The following is a 21,262-nucleotide window of genomic DNA, read 5'->3' on the forward strand; positions in this document are numbered from 1 at the left end:
AACGCCCCCATCAACCTACGCCGGCCCGTTCCCTGGCTTGCCGCGGTCTGGCAAAACCCTCCATCCAGTTGGTCGGGCATGTTGTTCACCCGGCAGGTTGGAGGCCTTCTTCTTCCGCATCCTACTTATCACTTCCTCAGGACCCATCACATCAGGGTCTGTCTGTTTGGGATATCGTGTACCGAAACGAAAAAGAAGAAAAAAACAAAAGAAAAATTGCGTTGCATCTATTCACGCCTGTATCATCCCTCATGGGAGTTCAAAGTGATCCACTTGTGCGCCCTAGCCAACAACCAACGCCGCCAGTCTACCCGCTTGTTTTCGTAGCGACATAATGATACACATCCCACCGCCCGACCCGGCTTTTCCATCCCAGCAGCATGCATATACACACACACACCTCGATTCCACATCCTCCCCGACCCTTGAATCGCCCATTCGTACTTCGCCTCACCTCAGCTCCGCAGCGCGGCTCCTGGCATCCAGCGCTTCCAGATCCTCCACCCCGCTGACATCCAAGCCCTCCACCACCATCCCCGCTCCCTCCTCGTCATCCTCGGGAAGGGCGCCCGCCCTCCTCCTCACCTTCCTAACGTACTTCAACAGCCTGACCAGCGCGTTGGGCGTCACGCCTTCGATCCTCTTCGCCTGGGCGATGCTCTCCGGCCTCGCCGCCTTCAAGACGGTCCTCTCCACGATCGACAGCCCAAAGATGTCGTCGTAGTCCAGGTCGCCGGGGAGCCGCAGGTCCTCGTCGCGGCGCAGGCGCGCCGCCTCGGCGGCCTGCAGGCGCACGTAGGGCTCGTACACCACGTCGATGGCGACGCGCTCGCGGACGCGGCGCGGGAAGACGGACTCGTCGTCCGGGATGCCCGGGAGGCCGCGCGCCGAGACGAGATGGTCCGGCGTGATGCCGGGCAGGCGGAGGACGGACTCGCCCGTGAAGCGGGTCGACGGGTCCGACGCGTGCGCGGCGGAGACGGGCACGCCGGCGCGGTTCCAGGCCTCGGGGCTCAGGAGGGTGTTGCGCAGGAGGCGCTTGAGGTCGGCGGCGCGCTGGTGGTCGTCGCGGAACCGCGCCCAGCGGGCGTCCCCCACGACGCCCCACTCGCGGCCGCGCGGGGTGAGGCGGGTGTCGGCGTTGTCGGCCCGGGTGCTGAGGCGGAACTCGGAGCGGGACGTGAACATGCGGTAGGGCTCGGAGACGCCCTTGGTGATGAGGTCGTCGATCATGATGCCGATGTAGGCGTCGGCCCGGGAGAGGGTGACGGGTTCGAGGCCCAGCGCGGCGCGGCCGGCGTTGATGCCGGCGAGGATGCCCTGCCCCGCGGCCTCTTCGTAGCCCGTCGTGCCGTTGATCTGGCCCGCGAGGAACAGGCCGCGGATGGCCTTGGTTTCGAGGGTGCGCTTGAGGCTGCGCGGGTCGACGTAGTCGTACTCGACGCCGTAGCCGGGCTGGAGCATGACGACGTCTTCGAGACCCTTGATGGTGCGCAGCAGCTCAAACTGGGCGTCGGCGGGGATGGTCATGCTCAGGCCGTTGGGGTAGATGATGTCGTTGTCGAAGCCCTCGGGCTCGAGCCAGACGATGTGGCGCTGGCGGTGGCCGAAGCGGATCACCTTGGACTCGAGGGACGGGCAGTAGCGCGGGCCCTTGACCGTCTCGCGGATGTGAATTGTCTTGTCAAGATTGGCGCGCACCACGTCGTGGGTGGCTTCGTTGGTGTAAGTGGCGTAGCACAGAAGCTGGTTGCGCACAGCCGGCTCATCGTTGAGGTAGCTGAAGGGCATCGGAGGGTCGTCGCCGGGCTGCTCTTCGAGCATCTCCCACTTGATGCTGCCTTTGGCGAGTCGCGGCGGAGTGCCCGTCTTGAGCCGGCCGAGCTTGAAGCCGGCCTCGCGCAACGACTTGCTCAGGCCAAAGGTTGCCTGCTCGCCCATGCGTCCCGAAGGGTAGGCCTCGAGGCCGATGTGAATCTCGCCACCCAGGAAGGTTCCCGTGGTGATGACGACCTGGCTCGCGGGAAGCACCTCGCCGGACTCGAGGCGCACGCCCGTGATCTTGCTTTTGGCACCATCGGCGTTGGGATCGTCGTGGTTATCGGCGATGACGATGTCGGACACACGACCAAGCACGATGGAGAGGTTCGGGTACGACTCGAGCTCCTCGCGCATGTGCTTCTTGTACAGGGCACGGTCGATCTGGGCGCGGGGGCCCCAGACGGCGGGGCCCTTTTTGCGGTTCAGCACGCGGAACTGCACGGCCGACTTGTCGATGATGCGGCCGGCGAGGCCATCAAGAGCGTCGACCTCGCGCAGGATGGTGCCCTTGCCGATGCCGCCGAAGCTGGGATTGCACGAGCAGACGCCGAGGTTCTCGATGGAAGGGGTGACGAGGGCGGTCCGGGCGCCGGCGCGGGCAGCAGCGGCGCAGGCTTCTGAACCCGCATGGCCACCGCCAATGACGATGACATCAAAGGGTCTGCATCGGTTTCTGTTAGACCACCATGGACATGGCCGCAGTTCGCAGTTCGCAGTCCGCAGGTCGCGGGTCTTGCTCCCGCGACTTACCTCGACTCAGACTCGACCGTGGCAAAGGTCCTCTGCCGCACAAATGCGGTGCTGTTTCGCCATAACGGCCGGACGGACCGGCGAACGGGCCTGCCGAGCCCTCTTGGGAGCCACAGCATCGTCATGCTGGGAATCGCGCCGGCAGAGGCGTTGAAGAATGGGAACGAAAGAGTAGACAGACGAGGATGCTCGATGCATGCTTGGAATGTTGCAAGCAAGCGATAAGACGCGATAACGATAAATTTCGCCGCCAAGCATGACCCCACTTCTTAGGGTTAGGGGTGCAGAGGCCTGGGGCATCAGAACGACAAACAAACATCCGGGAGGAAACAAGAGGATGGGGAAGAAAGCAGCACAGCTCGACGCGCTCCGCGCCATGTCATACACAGAGCTGTCATTGGTATCGTGTATCGCACTCAAAAATCGTACAGTACACAGCATGCCTCGTGACCGCAACAAGGCGAAAGGTCTCACGAGACGGACGGATCCTCAGAGACGGAGGCCGTCATGACCTGGACGAATGCGGTTGTCTCAACCCTTGGTTGCGTCGATTGCCTTCCGATGCACCCCCTCTCCCCGCTCTCTTGCACGGCGACAAAAGAGCGACTTTACTCCTGCGGCTGCTGCTCCCCCTCCTCGGGCGCTTGCCGGTTGGGGTTGAAGGGGCGGCGGATGACATCGAGGCTCCCTGGAACCGGTCAGCAAAGCAGTTCTTCATCCCCTCCCCCTGCTCAGAACACCATGGGAACAGCGACGTACGTTGCGTAATGTTGTAGGCCTGGCGGGGCTTGCCGTCCTCGTCGTTGTAGTTGGAGACGGTCACCTCGCCCTCGACCATGAGCAGGGCACTGTTGCGATGATGGCACGGTCAGCCTGGAAACGCCCCAAGCAAAACCAAGACCCCAGGGGAAAGAAAGGAGGAGGGCTCACCCCTTGGGCAGCGACTGGAAGAACTCGCGCTGGGGGCCATCGGCGGCGAAGCAGCGCACGGTGAACCAGCTGGTGCGACGGTTGTTGGCGGGGCCCGAGTTGCTGGCGAGCGAGTACCGCAGATACTCGCGGCCGGTGCTCGAGACGCGCAGCTCGGGAGAGTCGGCAAGGTTGCCAACGATGGTGATGCGGGCGACAGGGCGTTGAGCCGTGGTGCTGAAGGCGCGGGCGGCCGTGGCGGGCCGGGCAAGGGAGCGGAGGAAGGCCGACATGCTTGGCTACTGGGTCTATTGAATGGCTCTATTGAGTGGTATGCGAAGAGGAGTACCTCCAATTGTCTTGGGGATTGGGCGGTGCTGGGTGGAAGCGGGCTGAGACGGTCGAGTGTTGCTGTCGCGTTTGATCGCTGGCATGGACGTGACAAAAAGCTCAGAGGAGCTCATGTGGCTTGCGGGGCAGCATCAGCCACGACCGCTGTGGCGCCATGCATGTTTCAGCCTCGCCCCACTTACCCGTTTGGGCCGTGTAAGTCAACCCAGCCCCATCCTCCATGGTTTGCCTCAGGACTTGGATCAGGAGTAGCCTTGCACGGCATGGCATGTTGCTCGGCTTCCATCATGATGCATCACATATTCCAGGCCAACTTGTAAGAATTGGCTGCTCGCAGCCGGCAAGTTTGAGCTCCGTCGTTTGGCGTCTTTGTTGGGAGCTGCGGTATCAACTCTTGACGGCGGCAGAGGGTTTCCTTTTTGGGGGTTGAATAAGAGCGTCAATAGGCCTTATTCAGCAAACACCCCTGAATTGAGACCCATTACCATCATCATCATGATCATCACCACGGCGGGATGGTCGACAGCTCACTCAATGGACCGTTCCCACCCCTCCTCCTCCTCCTCCTCCTTCTCCTCAATAACGCAATGGGGTAATAGAGCAAATAGGCCAGGGCGTGGGAGAGGATAGCTCGTTCCACCGCTCCTGGCTGTCCCATCGCCGCGACCCTCTTCATCGCCGCGATTCTCTTATATATCCTCTCCATCGTCACGTCAAATCCTTCCTCCGAGCCTCCCATGGGCGAACGTTGCCCCAAGTAGCACAAAGCAGTCCGCCACCTGGGGTTCCTGAAGCGCATCATCTTCCTGGATTCTTTCTCGTCAACACCTCCGCCACCTCCCCTCAGCCTTGCCGGCCGTTTGGCATCGCAGCCTGGTGGTGTCTACCGTGCGGCCATGGCCTCGACAAACAGCACGACATTGCCCCCGGGTCCGGGCCGGTGGGATATATACGGCTTCACCACCACGCCCGAGGAACGCATCGGGCTCGGCCCCCCCTACACCACTCCGGCCTTGCAGGTCAACCTCTTCTTCCGCGTCTTCCTCGGCATCCTGGCGGCCCTCATCCCCTGGGTCCCTGCCCGGCTCTTGTGGCGCAACGGCGAATTCGCCGGCACCGTCATGTGCGTCATGCTGATCATCAACAATCTCACCACCGCCATCAGCGCCCTGATCTGGCGGGATGACAACGTCGCCGACTGGTGGGCCGGCTACGGCTGGTGCGACTTCCAGGCCTACTTCTACTTTGCCCTCCACACCGCCTTCAACATCAGCCTGTTCGAGATCCAGCGCGGCCTGGCCCAAAAGGTGTCGCTCAGCCGCGCCGACAAGCCCTCCCGGCGAGAGGTGCGGCGCCAACGCATCGTCTCGGCCCTCATCATCTTCACCGTTCCCATCATCCAGGTCATCTTGACGTACTTTGCAACCGTCAGCCGCTATAACGTAGCGACCCTGGTTGGTTGCAATGCCGTCTTCTACCCCAACTGGGTCTACCTCGTCTTTTACCTGCTTCCTACCCCCATCTTTTCCATCCTGGGAGCATACATGGCAGGCGAGCAACCTTTTTCCTCTTTTGAGGGGGGGGGGGGGGGGGGGGGTCCGGAGACGGCGCTAACAGCGTTCCCAGGGCTCGCCTTCTACCGCTATCGCAAAATCGACAAGGCCACCCGGGACATCCTTCGCTCCAGCACGGGCGCTGCGGCATCCAAGCAAAATCGCGTGCGCATGAAGCTGTATTTCATGACCCTCGTGGCCATCGTCATCATCCTCCCCGTCATCATGGTCCTCCTCTTCGCTTACATCGTTGAAGGCGCCCCCTGGGATCTCCCTTACGACTTCGACGCCATCCACTACGGGCCCGACCCCTTCAACATGTACTTCATCTCGTTCACCACCTCGGACAAGCTGACCTTTGCCCAACTCAACCTCGCTTACCTCGCCATCTTTGGCAGCTTTCTCGTCTTTGTCCCGTTCGGTACCACGCCAGACGCCCTCAACATGTACCGTACCATGCTCCTCGCCGTTGGATTGGGGTATTGCTTCCCCAAGCTGCGCGAGGAGTACGTGCCCAGGTCGAACCACGGTTCGCGGTTCACGTGGCGCGCTTTTTTCACCTACAAGAGCGGCACCACCAAGAAGAGCCTCGGGACCAGGTATGATTTCGTCTTCCCCCTCTAACCACCTTATCCACATGGCTCACCACGCCCCCACCCCCCCTCCCCCAAAACAGCAGCTCAACATCTACCCGCAAATCCAGCCTCCTCCCCACCATCGAGCAAGTCTCTCTTGCCAGCCGCTGCCAGCCCCCTTCCTCAACCTCCCCAACAACCCCCTCCCCTAACGGCGGCGACCTCACCTCCTCAGACGTCGACCTCGTTGCGGTGGCCTACCCTGAGAAGTCCCTTTCCACCCTCCCCTCTCCTCCCGCGCGCACCGACTGCGGCCGCCACAACCCCTGGCCGGACCTCTCCGCCGCCGAGATCGACGCCGCAACCGCCCAGATCACCAACCCCCGCCCGGCGGCGGTCGGCAGCAGCAACCCGTACGCCGCCATCCTCCCCTCCACGTACGCAAGGCCGCCCAAGTTCCCTTCCCTGGGAATCTTGTCCCACCATCGGCACAGCCGCGACCGCTCGGACGCCGTCCGTGAAGCGAACGAGAAGAACAAGCCGTCCTCGTCGTCCTCGACCCGCCCCCTCAACATCGCCGGGGGTTCCTCAGGGAACGACGACGACGACGACGCCGCCGCCGCCGCCGCCACCGCCGCGCTCAGCGCTGGGACCGAAGCCGTCCCTACACAAGAAGAGGAGCGGAGGCCGTCAAAGTGGTGGTCCCCCCCAGCGCACGACCGAGGCAAGATGGGTGTGGCGACGCGGGTTTGGGCCGCAGCGTCTGGAGGAGGAGGAGGTGGCGGCGGCGGTGGTGGCAGGGTAACGAGGAAGGGGAAGGGATCAAAGTCCAAATCTTGGGAGCGTGAGACGACGGGGGCGGGTGAGATGGCTCGGGAGCCCGGTCCGTCCACGTCGGCCTCCGGGGCTACCCCGCCTGCTGCTTCCGCGTCTGGGCCTGCGTCGGCCGGAGTGTGTGTGGTCCGCGTCGAGACGCACATCGCAAGCCACTGGTCCGAGAACCCCGCGGCTGCGTCGGGGGCGGGAGCTGCAGCTGTGGCTGCGGCGGAGGGCGAAGCTGGCTCGTCGGGCGTGGGCGTCTGGGGTACCGAAAGGGGAAGAAGGGAACGGAGCGAGGACGTGGAGCGGACGGCCGGGGCGGACGAAGAGGAGAGTGACAAGGCCGGCTCAGGCGACGACAGCGGGGGTAAGAATGGGAGATCACGGCGAGAGGGTATCCGGACATCGACGGCCGCGAGCTAGGCGCTTGGGGTGAAGAGGATGCTTGAGGAGGTTGGATTGTCAGGAGGTTGAGGAAGGCTGCGTTTGGTGGCCAGGTTTGAGATTGACATTTCCTTGAGGTTTCTTTGGTCTTTTCACTACAGTGTCGTTGGGTTGTAATGGACTGGTGTGTTTCCCAATCATCATCTCTTTCTGCACTTGTTTTCCTTTTTCGCATAACTCGGCCTTCACTCATGCCAACAGGCGCGTCAAGTCTTGATATCCCCTTTGCTTTCTTCTCCGTCGTCGTCGGATGAAACCACCGCCGCCAGTCACTTTTCCGTTTGTACATACACTCTCTTGGTCCATCTAGCCAGCGGAGGTTGACGAAGATGTCTGGGAGATTGGCCGCAAGTCTGTGAAGGACAGGCTGCTAGTCCTTTTCTTTTGTCCTTTTGCCTTTTTTTCTCGCTTCTTTTTTGTTTCCTTTGACTTAAAACGAGTCTGAAATCGCGCAAGGGATGAAATAGGAAATAGCCAGAATACAAGAAAACATCTTCTTCCATCCGCCCACCTCCTTATCCTAGCTCCGCTCATCGGCAGGGCAGTCCAGCCCCGCCACCTAATCCGCTGTGGGCAAGAGACTCCGTCAGGTAGTCGATCAAAGCCGGAGAGAAGATATAATCGAGACCATGGATATAGATGACAGACGGGGTTCGCAGTATTTTGGGGGTTCTTTTTAATTTGTGATACGTACCAAAAAAAGTCCCATAGCTCGGACCATCACAACGAACTGTAGAATCCCACATTGTCCCATGCTATCTTGTTCACCCATCTCGAACAACAACAACGACAGAGAAAGGCAACGGCAACGGCAACTAACCATCACCCACCGACCCTCTATCTCTCGAACCATCTCAACAGCCCAGTGTCCCCCAACGAGACAGCAGCTAGCCTCATTCAACTCTCATCTTCCTCTCTTCGTCCAAGAGACCTCATCATACCTCGTCTTATCAGGCCAAGCAGCGACAAAGCAACCCCAACAAGCTACCTTATGCACTTCCAAAGTTGACGACACCGTCGTCATGCCAAACAAACAAAACGCCACGTCGTCCAAAGACAAAGAAACGAGCCAGGACACAGAAACAAGTGAGGGAAAAAAAAAAAAGCAAACGCTTCCACCATGGTGCCAGAGATATCGATATCAGGAGAGATAAGGGCAAAGGAGAGAAAAAAAAACATAAAAAAACACCATGCTATCCCACACACACACTTCTAGAAACAACCAAACGGAAGCAAAAAAGCAAAAAAAAAAATCACCGTGTAATCCACGCTATGCCAGGCCACGCCAACCAGCCACCCAACAACACGAAAGACAGCCCCGCCCCTCCCTCCTCTCCCTCCTCCCCCTCCTCCCCCCTCTTCCCGCTTCCCGCTTCCCATCCTGTGGGTATGATGCATCGACCCCCAGCCTATCCATCCATCCATTCATCCATTCATCCATCCGCAAAGCAAAGCGATCCAGTCCGATCCTATCGACCTCCATCCCTATACCACCGTGTGTCCAGGCCAACCGTCCGGATGTCCTTCCATGCCCGAGCCTACTCCGGCAAGCCATCTTCCCCCTCGTTCATTACATCAACCCTCCATGTTGCACCAGGGATGCTCCAAGACCTGCTCAATCGTGTACCTCGCCGCGACATCCCGGTTCAGCATCTTCCGGATCAGGTCGATGCTCTCCTCGCTCTTGATGTGCGGCACGCGGAGGTCGCGGTCCATGATCTCGTCAATGCTGTAGAAGGGGTTCTCCTTGTAGATGATGGTGTACAGCAAGATCCCCAGGGCCCAGACGTCCTGCTCCTTGCCGCCGTAGGGCTTGCCCGCGAGTACTTCGGGAGCGGCGTAATCTGCCATCCGGAGTCAGTAACAAAGCTCAGGGAAGCAGAAAAAAAGCATCTGTATACATGGGAGGGAAAAAAAGCCGCTGGGGATAGGGAGAGAGAGGAAAAAGGAGCGGACATACCGATGGTCCCCACAAACATCTCAAACGGCCCGCTCTTGATATACGCCGCGCTCCCAAAGTCGATGAGCTTGATCCGGCCCTGGCCGTCCAGGATGACGTTCTCGTCCTTGATATCCCGATGCACCACCAGCGCCTTGGTGTGCAGGTGATGCACCGCCCTCGCGACTTGCACGAAAATGCTCCTGCACTCCGCCTCTTCCATGTTGGTCCGCAGCTCAATGTAGTCAAACAGGTCCATCCCCGGCAGCCCGTGCGGCACCATCTCAATGTAGTAGTTGATGTCGTCCTCGAAGAAATCCACCATCTCGACGATGTTGGGGTGCTTCAGCCCATCGCGGCGCAGGTAGTCCAAGACGTGAATCTCGAGGGGCACGGTGCCCAGCCGGCGGTCGCGCGTCCACGTGTCGACCAGGATGCGCCGCTTCGTGACGTACTTGAGCACGCACTTCTTGCCGTTACCGTTGTAGCGCGCGAGTTTGACCTGACCGTAAGCGCCTTGGCCCATTTCTTCGAGGATGGCAAAGTCCTTGATGGTCTTTTTGCGGGGTGGTTCCGCAACGGCGTTGGCAGGTGTCGTCGCGAGCTGCTGCTGCTGCTGTTGTTGTTGCTGTTGTTGCTGTTGCTGTTTTGGCTGCTGCTGCTGCTGTTGTTGTTGTTGTTCATGCTGCTGCTGCTGCTGCTGCTGCTGCTGCTCTCCCTTGGCTGGTTCAGACGCGGGGGCAGGAGAAACCTCCTGCTTGGCTGCGGGCGTCACGGCGGTCTCACGAGACTTGTTCGCCGGTGGTGCAGGCTTCGCCTCGGCCTTCTGCGGCGGCTCGTCCGAGTCGGAGGACGACTGGATGTCGACCGGTGCATGGGCTGGAACCTGCGATGGCAATGGCTGGCGGGGCGGCGAAGGGGTTCGCAAAAGAGTCGGCGACGGCGCGTCTTGGCCGACTCGGGAGTGCAGGTGGCGCGAGTACGTGATCCAGAGGGCGTAGACAGTCTCCATCTGAGGGGTAGGGAACGCGTCTTCAGCCTCGCTGATGGTGGATTCGTCATCGCTCTCCTCTTCCAGGATCCTGCCGTCCTCGAGGTCATGCTTCTCGCTCTGCACAACCCGCATCTGGATGTCGATCTTGAGCGGAGATCCGTCTCTGTGTTTAGCGGGAAGGCCCTGGGGCCGCAGGAAGCCAGCGGCCGCGTCGGCATTGCCTTCTTCCAGCGCCAGCAGCAGGGCTGCTTTGCGGAACGAGCTCTCCGGCACGACCATGCCCTCGACGAGGTGGATGCCGTCCTTCTCGGTAAGTATGCGGAGGATCTTGTCAAAGTTGGGCACCAAACGGGTGATGGGCAAACCGCTGGCCTTCTCGTGGCCGAACAGAGCGCCGCAAAAGACCGAATTAGAGCTCTTGATGGTAAGCGTCTCAGGGCAGACCACGATGATGCCGGCAATGTGCGGGAAGCTCGACACGCGGAGCTGCGTGGACCCCCGGACCTGTTCGACGGTCGCCGGGATGGAAACCTTTTCGCTGGTGAGGCAGGTGTAGTACTTTATCCTGGCGATCTCGCGATAGTCAAGAGGGCCGAAGCGGGGGTCGAAGCCCTGGCGAGAAATGCGAGGGATCAGCTTGCCGATGTCCAAGCCTGGCTTCAGCTGCGCGTTGCCCCAGATCGGACCCAGATCCCCGGAGATCTTGGTCACGGTGCCTTCCTCGTCGATGTCGAGGTTTGCCACGTCCTCGTGGATCTCCTCGATCACCCAGATGAGGCCCGTCCTCTTCTCGATGACCCAGAGGGTGGCAGCGCCGGTCGCACCGTTGCGTTTCTGAACCCGAGCGGTCAACACCAACAAGACTTTCCACGCACGTCGCCGGGAAGCTCGTCGTCAACTCACCTGAATAGGAACCACATCGCCACAGAGCAGCACGCCCCTGGACTTGCTGGTACGGTGGGCATTCCCGGACCTTGGCGGCCTGGGGTCGCCGGTGTGAACGGTGGCAGGTCGCCGATCGGGCTTCGGCGTCTGCGACCGCGAGCTGGGCCTGCTGAGAAGCTTCGCCGTGAGGCCGCTGGCGCGGTCCCCGATCAGGGCAGAGGTGTGCTCATCGAACTTGGACTGCACGCCCTGGCCCTCCAGATCATGGCCGTCGTCGTCCCGGGAGCCTTTCTGCAGCTTCTCTGCGAGCCATGCGCGCCGCTCCTCCTGCACCAGCTCCAAGATTCCCATCTTCCGAACCTCGGCCGTCGTGAAGCCGAACAAGAGGCATGCGATGTCGTTGGCGGCCAGGATCGTCCACGGCGGTTTCGATTGGGTGGTGAAGATGGCCTGGGCCGCGGGCACCCATCGCGTCGGGGGGTTGGGGCTGCGCGCAGCGGGGGCACCCGGCGCGGCGTCCAGGGTGGGAGAGAAGGGTTTTGTCAGCCCGCGAGCTGGCTGCTGCGACGGTTCCGCGAGGAACGGCTGCTCTATAACGTCCATCAGCCTCTGGTGGATAGAAACGGCGGCCGTGTCGGTGTCGGTCATGGTCCGTCTTAAGAAGCTAGGCCGCCGCGAGACCGGTGGGGATGTCTTCGTCGTGGTGCCGCTCATGGCGCTTTCGTTGGTCGGCGTCCGCGACGAGTTTTCGGAGCCCATGCTGTCCGGAGCCGCCGTCGGCTCCTTTCCCTCCGCGATCTGGATGCCGAGGGCGGTCGGCGCGACCGTTGCCTTGTCGATCGGCTCTGGGCTCGACGTCCTGGGAGCGAGGATGCTGGCGTTCGCCTGGGTCTCGGCGTCCCCCGTGGTCCGCGCCTGGGGGCTCGTGATGCCTGCGGTCGCCGAGGCCGGCCATGCCATCCGATCCCTCAGGTACTCGATCGACTGCTTCAGCATCTTCTGTCTGCCGTGGCTGGGGTCTTCGGCCTGGTGGGCGAACGAGAAGGAGTGCAGCGACTCGGACGGAAAGCGGGAGAGGTCCTCGTTGAAGGTGGGGGAGGTTGGGCCGGATGCCAGCGACATGGAAGGGTTCCTCAGGACGAGGGCGGAGGCGGATCTCGGGAGGATTCCCCGCGATGCTTCGCGGTTCGCCGACGGCAAGGTTGGGGCGCGCAGCGGGTTGTGCTGCTGGCGGATGCGTCGGAGGCCGGACATGCCCAGGCCATGGTCGTCGTCCATCGAGAGGCCGCTCCTGGAGAGACACGGACAAGTCAGCGATCGGGAACGAGCCGGAGCGCGGGCGGAGGAGGTTGGCGCTGGCACGCAGGGTGCCGACATGTTCGGCCCCGCGTGGGTACAAGTAACAAAGATCCATGTCCGTGTCTCAAATCTAACCTCAGCATCATATCGGGCTCCGCCGGCTCGTTGGCGGCGTCCAAGGAGAAGCGGAAGCGTGCCATTTCGGGGCTGCGGTCGGCCATGGCTTCGAGGTTTCCGGTGCTCTTGTTCCTGGGTATTTGCAGCGTAGGGCCGAGCCACTGGCGCCCTCTGTCATCGACGGCGTTGTGCTTGTCGTGGCCTGGGGAGGAGGGGGCGCCTCGGTTAGCCAAATCGGGCGCACACGGTGCAAGACGTCGCTCTGTGTTGCATGATGCGGCCGAGTTGCGGTTTGCGGTTTGCGCCGCGCCGCGCCGTGCCGCCTGAGGCTAGCCAAGAGCGACGTTGCTGCCATGCTTCCCAGGAAAGGGTTGACTTACCACCCTGCGTGCTGTCACATCGAGAGGGCATAATGGTGGCGAGGAGTGATGGATTTTGAACCGCCAAGGGAAGAGATACAACCAATGTTGAAATCGGAATTCGATCTGGTTGCCAAGGTGTTGAAGGGATCCCCGAGGCCGACCGGGCAGCGTGGGTTGCCCAACTCGGCTGTCTTGAAGTTGCTGGCGGGGGAAGCAGTTGTGTTTCGCTTGGGTCTCGTCTCGTTGAGCTCTGCTCCTCCCCACGGCCCAAGATTGCGACGCCAAGTCCAGCACAGCCGGCGAGAGGGTGCTAGGGTACCTCGGGGAATTGAAAAAAAGGAAAGAAGGAAAGGCCAAAGCTGGTGAGAAAAAAGAAAATGCCCAGAAGAAAAAGGATCTGGGGTTGTCGGCGTTTGGGGCCCAAGGGGGAAAGAAAGAGTTTTTGTCGATGTGGGAGGATTGGGCCAAGTGGAGGTCGGGTCACGGCGTCTGAATCAGCCTGAGATGCATTCAGGTAAGGTACCTAGAGGGACACCGGCCCGCTCCCAGTCCCCGTCTTGGACCTTTAGGTAAATGTACACAGTAAGACCGCGAAAAAAAAAGAGAGCTTTGGGTTTGGGTTCGCCCACTGCTGCGGGCCCAAGGCTAAGAAGGCTAAGGCGAAGACGGGCGCGGGCCAAGCAAGGTTGGTTCTAGTTCAAAGCTTGGGCGGCTCTGCACCTCCGATGATGTCAACCAGCACGCGCTGCCCAAGTCGCCCGGCTCGTGGGATGTCAAGAGGCGGTAGGTGGCTTCTTCGGCTTAGCCGGGTTACTAGGAAGGGAGGGATGGAGAAGCACAAGACTCCCAAAAAGTTGGAGGCGCACCTGATGGGCGATCTGGGGTGGCCTGTCTCCAAATTCCATCCCGCGCGGGCGGGCAAGAGTAAGAAATGGAAAAACGTTGACTGGAGGGCCGAGTGGGCCGCCGCTGAAAACCGACCTCCCGCGGGCTTGTAACGGTAATGACGTATCGGGCATGACCAGACGCTGAACAGCGTCAAAGCGTCGGCTGCTTCCTCTGGGTCAAATCCCATCTGCCCATCACACACGTTTTCCCCTGCAACGCGGAGCACACGTACCTGTACATACTTGTGCGCTGCATAGGCTGCATAGACACGTACGTAGCTCTGGATATATCGACGACATGACCAGCAAGCTTCGGTATGCGCTCCTTCAGATGGCGGCTGCACTCACGAAACCAAGCCCAGCACTCCGGCATTCCTTACCTGCCCCGGCCTGTATGTACTAAGCAGCTCAGCAGACCGACCGTACGTAGGATACCAAAATGCCATCATCGCCGAGGTCAGAGAGGTCGTCAGGGCTCATGCTCACGTCATATTGTTGCTGGTCTGAGGGGACGGACAAAGCAAGACGTTGCAACCTAGCGCCCCCCCCCCCCAAAAGAGGGACCAAAGTCTCATCCATGGACCGCACGCATGGACCCTAGGTACATGGAATCACGACGTCTGTCTGACGCACCCATGCCGGCATCGGTCAGACGACAGCCCGCGGCCGCTCATGCGACCAAGAGCCAAGCAGCGTGGGGTAATGCCGCCCCCCCGGTTTCTTGTCTTTGCGTAAAACGCATTGCAAAACCGTACCGCCTCCCCCGCTTTCTTGGTTGCCCCCGCGAACAATCCGTTACAGAACCGGCAACCGACAGGAAACGCCAAGTCGCCGCCCTTTTTGTGTCTGGCGTCCGGGGGACGCTAGCTGCAGCAGTGAGCCAGTGGGATTCCCTTACCGGATCCGGCTGTGCAGCGCTGGTGCTTTTTGCCCATGGAGAACAAAAAAAGGCATCGGTTGGCAGGGATAAAATGGGGAAATCGGCTGCACACAGCAGGCGGCCCGGCGGCCGACGTCAGACTGCCCACCACCGGAGACGGGGGGGGGGGGCTGGCCTCCATACTAGGTTGTACACTACTGTGTAGTTCGTGTATAGTAGGGTTGCATTTTGGCTGCCGGGAACCAAACCCAACTGACCTCTGGGGTGTTACCGTGGGAACCGCGTGGCTACCTTGCCCACGAGCATACGAGCACCACCCAGGAGTTCACGTTACGCAGTACACAGTAGTTAGCTCATGAATGCGTGAGTTTATCGTGTCCTCAACCCGTCGTCATAGATGCCCGAGGGCCATGGTTCGCTGGCGACAGGCGACGCGGCGACAGGAGGTGCTCATCTGGATATTTGCATCGGGCAACGTACTATATGCTGCAGCAAACTTGACTTCGGGCTGTGCTGCTGGTGCATCGCTTTCGGTGTGGAGAGCGACAGTCCTGGAGCGGACTGGACCCGGACGGGACCCGGACTGGACCCGGACTGGACCCGGACCGGACCGTGCTCCAGAAGGAGAGATAAGATAAAGAATCTCGGCGATAACCGGATAAGGGATACCCCACCTTCCCTGCTGGGAGAATGCCATGGTGAGCTCACACGCCGGCCAATCGATCTTCTTCGACCCATGTTGCAAGGCCATCAAGACGTCGTCCAACGGGGGCCACGGATGCGGTCAGCTGGGATTCCTGGAGACGCGGACTCCTCACCAGAATGCCGGCCGCTGGGCAGAAAGAGGGGTGGGCTACCACCCAGAGACACCCTGCACAGTGTAGGTATCTTTCATGCCGGGTCGTGGCTTGAGGACCCGAGCCGTGGAACCCTCTCCCCAGAGTACCAGGTAGGTCACTGGTCAGGACAGGTGAACAGCCGTTTGGCGCCTTACCTCATCTTGATACAGCACGCACTAGGTCGGCAGACAACCTAGTCACTCCTCCCATAAACCACGCATATCGAATACCTACTCTGCAGAGACCTCCAGCTATCATCCTTATCAGTCGGAAATCTTTATGCTTCTCCTTTCTGACGTCGCTCGGGAGCGAGTCCTATTTGAGCCTCCACGGCCAACTCTGCGTTCTCTCCTTGCTCAGGAATCCTTTGCCAGGTCTCGTCGGACGTTTGGATCCCCTGCAGCCCCTGACGGTTTGGTTCTGTTTGCCTTGGAAAACCCTCAGGCTTCGGCGCTCAGAACCATCCCCCTTCTCTCCCGGTTGGCAAGGCCGAGCAACTCGAGGGAGCCCGCAACACCCGCCCTTCGAGAACGAATTTCTCAAAGTCCGACTGAACGAGACAAGCAAGGATCAACCCGGGGCGGTCACATGCCTGTTTGTTCTGGATTGCATTCGCTGCTTGTAGAGTCGTTCTAACGAACCTGGGACCCCTCGCTTGGTCGGTCGGCCCAGCCCGACCTTCTCGTGGACGCCGAGCCCTCTCGGCATCCCGTCTACACCGTGTGATACAGTACAACCGCGCCCTGGGCCCGAGTTTCGCAAAGTCTCGGTCGGTCTCGCCACCTCCCACAACTCGTCTACCTCTACCTACTACCAATCCCGAATCCGAATTCGACGAAATCCAGGTCGATGACCGACCACCTCTTCGTTCCCGGCCGCGGCTTCTTTTGACCCTTTCCTCCTGGTTCTCCCTCAGCGTCGCCAAAAGAACACCTCAGGACGGCCGCTTGACCTCCCCCCTCTTCGCTCGTTCGCTTTTGCCGTTGTGTCCTCGCACTTGGTTCCAACGCTATGGCCGACCCCGGGATCAGCCAAACCGACCAGGTGACGTCAGCCGGCCGCGCGGTCGATGACAACACCATCGTGGCCGACGAGAGGGGCATGCCCGGCCGGCTCGGCAAGAAGAAGAGAGGGCGCGACCTGCTGCTTCGGGGCCTTCAGCACGTCTCATCCTCGCCGTCTCTGTCGCGCGCGGGCCGCGCGAGGTCCGCAAGCAGCCCCTGCAGCTTCTCCGGGACCTTGTCGTGCGTCAGCCTTGCGTCCACCTCGTCTCCGTTTGGCCAGCCGAGCACGGGCTCGTACTTCTCCCAGTCCTCGGCCACCGGCAACTGGAGCGGCCACACGTCCATCCGCACCAGCCCGATCGCCGAGTCGCCGTCGCAGATGCCGCCCGAGGGCCTCCTGGCCGTCAGGTTGGCCGAGTGCGCCTCCCCGGCACCCACGACAGCCTCCGCTCCGCCCGCGGTCAGGAGAAAGAGGAGGAACTTCAGCCTGTGGGCGAGCATGCCCCACGAGCTCAAGATCTACATCCTCTCGTTCCTCCGGCCCAAGGAGCTCGTGCGGGCGTCCCGGGCGAGCAAGGAGTTCCACGGCATGTGCTTCGACGGCCAGCTCTGGGCGAGGCTCGACGCCTCCGAGTTCTACAGGGACATCTCGGCCGAGGCCCTCGCCAAGATCGTCGTTTCGGCGGGGCCTTTCGTCCGGGACCTCAACCTCCGCGGCTGCCTCCAGGTGGAGAACGACCACAAGACCGAGGCCATGGTGGACGCGTGCCAGAACCTGGTCAACGTCACGCTGGAGGGCTGTCGGACCTTCAAGCGCGCGACCCTGCACCGTCTCCTCAGGACCAACGCCAAGCTGGCGTATCTGAACCTCACCGGCCTGTCCACCATCAACAACACCACCTGCGACATCATCGCCGAGTCGTGCCCGCAGCTCGAGGTCCTCAACGTTTCCTGGTGCAAGCACATGGACGCCGGCGGCCTTCAAACGATTGTCGAAAGCTGTCCCCGCCTCCGGGACCTCCGCGCCGGCGAGGTCAAGGGCTTCAACAGCACGAGCCTGGCCGAGGCCATGTTTCGGTCCAACAGCCTCGAGCGCCTCTCCCTGCCGGGGTGCGACGACCTGGACGACAAGGCGCTCACCACCATGGTCCAGGGGCGCAACCCCGAGATCGACGTGCTCACCGACATAGCGATGGTCCCGCCCCGCCGGCTCCGCCACCTCGACCTCTCGCGCTGCACCCGCGTGACCAACCACGGCGTCAAGGCCCTGGCCCACCTCGTCCCGGACCTCCAGGGCCTCCAGCTCGCGGGGCTGACCCACCTGCGCAACGACGGGCTCGCCCCGGTCCTCGCCACCACGCCGCGCCTGACGCATCTCGAGCTGGAGGAGTGCGCGGGGCTCACCGACGCGATCCTGTACCAGCACCTCGCCCGCGCCCCGTGCGCGCCGCACCTCGAGCACCTGGGCCTCGGCTACTGCGAGCGCCTCACCGACAAGGGCGTCCTGCCCGTCCTGCAGGCCTGCACGAGGCTGCGGTCCGTCGTCATGGACAACACGCGCGTGAGCGACCTCGCGCTGGCCGAGGCGGCCGCCATGGTGCGCGAGCGCTCCGCCCGCCGGCCCGTCGCGGTCGCCGATGGCGAGGCCCGCCGCCGCCCGCCGTCACCCTGAACCTCGTCGTCTACGACTGCGTCAACGTCACCTGGACCGGCGTCCGCGAGGTCCTGAGCCGCAACTCGGACCCGGCTCCTCCTCCTACAACTTCTTCTTCTTCTTCTTCATCTTCTCCCATCACCACCACCACCACCACCACCACCACCACAACGACCACCCGGCTCTACGTTCAAAAGGAGGTGATCGCCCTCAAGTGCTTCCACAACTACCAGCAGACCGTCGACGAGCACACCAAGCGCGTGCTCGCCGACAACCCGGCCGCCGCGCGGCGCCTCGAGCGCAAGTGGGCCGACTACATGCAGGCCAACGCCGAGGCGGAGGCGGGCTTGAGCCTGGCGGGCGGGAGGAGGCGGCGGAGGCGGGCGAGGGCCGCCATGGTGGCGCACGACCACGAGGAAGCCCACGGGAACGGGGGGCCGGGGCCCCAGGGGAACGGCGGCGGAGGCGGCGGAGGCGGCGAAAACGCGGCCGGAGCGGGAGGGGCTGCTGCCGCTGGTGCTGGTGCTGGTGCTGGCGGCGGTGCTGGCTTGGCGGGGAGGAGGAGGGCGAGGACGACGGCTTGCATTGTGATGTGATGCGATGTGAGGTGAGGTGAGGTGTGATGCGCGTACATAACCGTGAAGGAAGGGCTGGAGGAAAGGGAAGAGGGGTGGGTGAGGAGGGGGCATGGGTTCCAAAGGTTGGATGGAATTGGACGGAATTGGATGGGATTGGGGGGTTTACTTGGGGGTTTTCTGGAGTTATTCTTTTTTTCGGTCTTTTGTTCCATGGTTCTGGCTTTGGTTCTGGTTCTGGTTTTGGTTCAGGGCTTGGTCTTGGGAAGGATGGGATGGGGATGCTGGACGGTGTCCTGGACACTACGAGGGCTTGAAGGATGGGAGGTTCCTTGCATTCTTTTCCGCGTTTGTTTGGTTTCGACTCTTGCATCCAATGGATTGGACACTGGGGAGTTTGGGAGGCGAGGGAAGAAGCATGCCCGGCCGCCACGGACCGATCTCCAGGGCGCTGATTTTGCCTTTTTTTTTCCCCCTTTCTCACAGCTCGCTTCGACCGGAATTGACTTGTGTGATGTGCCTACACCCTAGACCGCTTTCCTCCCTCTTGTATCGCTCCCAACTACGCGCTCCCCCTACCTTTCCGGGTTGCTCAGAGCAGGACGGACGATGAGCAGCCTGACCTACTGTACGCGGCAAGCATCAGGTAGATACCACACCGACACTCTCTACTCCACAGCAGCTGCTGAGTTGGCTAGGTCGTACGCATGCGTGACACATGCCGCCGAGCTACCGCGGTTGGTGAAACAGATCGTCCGGCCATTTCCCCCTTTTTTTTCAGGGCTAGCTACCGCTACCTGCCGCGCAGGGACGTCAGGCGGCTTGCCGGCAAAGGAGGGAGGGGGGCTTCCGCTCTTCACAAGGCCGATGACGATGTGTGGCAAGGCGGTGCCGTTCTGGAAGGTCGGCGGAAGTCCAAGAGTGGAGTGAAGGAGGACGTGGGATTGGCAAAAGAGCGTGTACTATACATGGAAGCGTGGGGGAGCGAGACGTCACGAATGTTGCTTGTGTGGTGTGTCGGTGCCGGGTGCGTGTCCCCTCGCCGGGTGCTGTATTCTGTACGTCGTCTGAGCCCTGTGAGCTGGACATGGTCGCAGGCTGTGGCACTCGTCGCCTGGATCGTTCCAGAAAGGCTGGTGCCATCATCATGATCCTCATCAAGTCCCCGTCATTTCTGAGCTTCAGAGGATCGACCCGATATGAACGAACGACCGTCGTGGATGAAGGGTAATGGACTTGGCTTGGGTGGGGCGAGCACATGGAAGCGGGGCATTCCCGTCCCGATGTCGCCGATGTGGGGCAGAGCATCCTCGGCCACTCAACGGCGGCGATTTCTTTTTTTTGGGAGAGGGGGGGGGGGGGGGTCTCTGACGAGGTGGGGCTATACAAGTACGTACTGTGTACATACAAGCAAGCCATCCTGCCGTGGGGAGGAACCATCAGATGAGCAATGGCAACTGCAGCAACTGCAGCAGCAGCCGCGACACCACAGCGATGGCCTTTGCTGGGGATTCCATGGACTGCCCTGGTTGGTCTCTTCCCGACGGCCAGGAACTTGCACTTTCATTGTCCTTGTCGGCTGCCCGTAGTGCACCGTACCTACAGGTAACTGATCCAGGCTATCCAGGTTGCTACAGAAGAAAAATGAAAAAAGAAAAAAAAAAAAAAAACACTGAATATCCCGTGCAGGGATCCCATTGTTTGTTTGCATTGTCGTCTTCGGCGTCCTCTTTTCGCTCTCGCTTGGCAAGCTTTTTTTTTTTTTTTGGTCTACAATAAAAGGGAATAAAAGGGAATAATTGGTGAGAACCCAAAAGAGAGCACCCACCTGGGTGAGGTACGAAGAAGGTGGAGAGGTACTTTGCGTTCCATGTGTGACCAGACCACCTCCCCTCAGGCTGGGGGTCCCGTTCCGTTGGCGGGTGGAATGGATGGGTGCTGGGCATTGGACCCGACACTGGGCCTGGAAGCGCCTAGCCACTGCAAACTGCAACGGGTTGGCAGAGCTTTCCATGCGCCCGCTGAATGGAATTGGATGGCTGCTGCTGCTGCAGCTCTGGCGGTTTTCCCCTTTGCTCATCGCTCTCGCCGCGCCAGTCACATCGCTCCCGCCAAAGCCAATGCCTGTGCCCTGCCCAAACGACCCCTCTTTTTTCCTTTCTCATCAGCAAACACACGTCCTCCCGCCTTCTTTCCTTCAACAACCCACCTATCTCTCTCCTCTTCCTCTTCTTCCTCCTCCTTCTCCTCCTCCTCCTCCTCCTCCTCCTCTGTCCATCCCATGAGGTGAGGTCAAAATCCATCCCTCTCCATTTCCATCCCATCTTCTCCCTCTCTTTTTTTTCTCCCTTCCCATCCCAACCACTCGCCCCCGCAAACTTCCTCAACGTCTACCATCCCTCCAATCGCCCACCACATAACCTTCATCCCGCTTTTTTCGCCGCCGCCGCACAACCCCAGAACCCCCCCCCCCGGCTCCGGCAGCTTTGTTGGAGGGCACACCACCGATTGGACGTGTCCACCGCCTGCTGCAAAAGGTATGTGTGCAGCCTGCCCCGCCGCTGCGCGTCCAAGCAAAACCGCCTGCTGTGACGTTACCCGGTCC

At 61.1% G+C, this 21,262-nt stretch overlaps 5 protein-coding genes across 5 annotated transcripts; 2 read left to right on the plus strand and 3 right to left on the minus strand.

Moving 5' to 3' along the window:
- Positions 1–450: 450 nt before the first annotated feature.
- VTJ83DRAFT_1081 (uncharacterized protein) lies at positions 451–2,696 on the minus strand (the record flags this gene model as incomplete). The annotated part of the gene is made up of 2 exons (XM_071007201.1): positions 451–2,482; positions 2,572–2,696. The coding sequence occupies 2 exons, from the start codon at positions 2,694–2,696 to the stop codon at positions 451–453; spliced, it is 2,157 nt and encodes a 718-aa protein (XP_070870434.1).
- Positions 2,697–3,179: 483 nt separating this feature from the next.
- VTJ83DRAFT_1082 (uncharacterized protein) lies at positions 3,180–3,773 on the minus strand (the record flags this gene model as incomplete). The annotated part of the gene is made up of 3 exons (XM_071007202.1): positions 3,180–3,259; positions 3,331–3,419; positions 3,502–3,773. The coding sequence occupies 3 exons, from the start codon at positions 3,771–3,773 to the stop codon at positions 3,180–3,182; spliced, it is 441 nt and encodes a 146-aa protein (XP_070870435.1).
- Positions 3,774–4,727: 954 nt separating this feature from the next.
- Positions 4,728–7,201, plus strand: VTJ83DRAFT_1083 (uncharacterized protein; the record flags this gene model as incomplete). Its single annotated transcript, XM_071007203.1, has 3 exons — positions 4,728–5,289; positions 5,458–5,983; positions 6,061–7,201. The coding sequence occupies 3 exons, from the start codon at positions 4,728–4,730 to the stop codon at positions 7,199–7,201; spliced, it is 2,229 nt and encodes a 742-aa protein (XP_070870436.1).
- A 1,596-nt stretch (positions 7,202–8,797) lies between these two features.
- Positions 8,798–12,867, minus strand: VTJ83DRAFT_1084 (uncharacterized protein; the record flags this gene model as incomplete). Its single annotated transcript, XM_071007204.1, has 5 exons — positions 8,798–9,066; positions 9,183–10,989; positions 11,059–12,331; positions 12,475–12,658; positions 12,837–12,867. 5 exons carry the CDS (start codon positions 12,865–12,867, stop codon positions 8,798–8,800), a joined length of 3,564 nt encoding a protein of 1,187 aa, XP_070870437.1.
- A 3,568-nt stretch (positions 12,868–16,435) lies between these two features.
- On the plus strand, positions 16,436–18,100 carry VTJ83DRAFT_1085 (uncharacterized protein; the record flags this gene model as incomplete). Its single annotated transcript, XM_071007205.1, has 1 exon — positions 16,436–18,100. The coding sequence occupies one exon, from the start codon at positions 16,436–16,438 to the stop codon at positions 18,098–18,100; it is 1,665 nt and encodes a 554-aa protein (XP_070870438.1).
- Between the last annotated feature and the right edge of the window lie 3,162 nt (positions 18,101–21,262).

This window comes from Remersonia thermophila, chromosome 1 (genome assembly GCF_042764415.1).
Source record: "Remersonia thermophila strain ATCC 22073 chromosome 1, whole genome shotgun sequence".
Taxonomy (NCBI): Eukaryota; Fungi; Ascomycota; class Sordariomycetes; order Sordariales; family Chaetomiaceae; genus Remersonia; species Remersonia thermophila.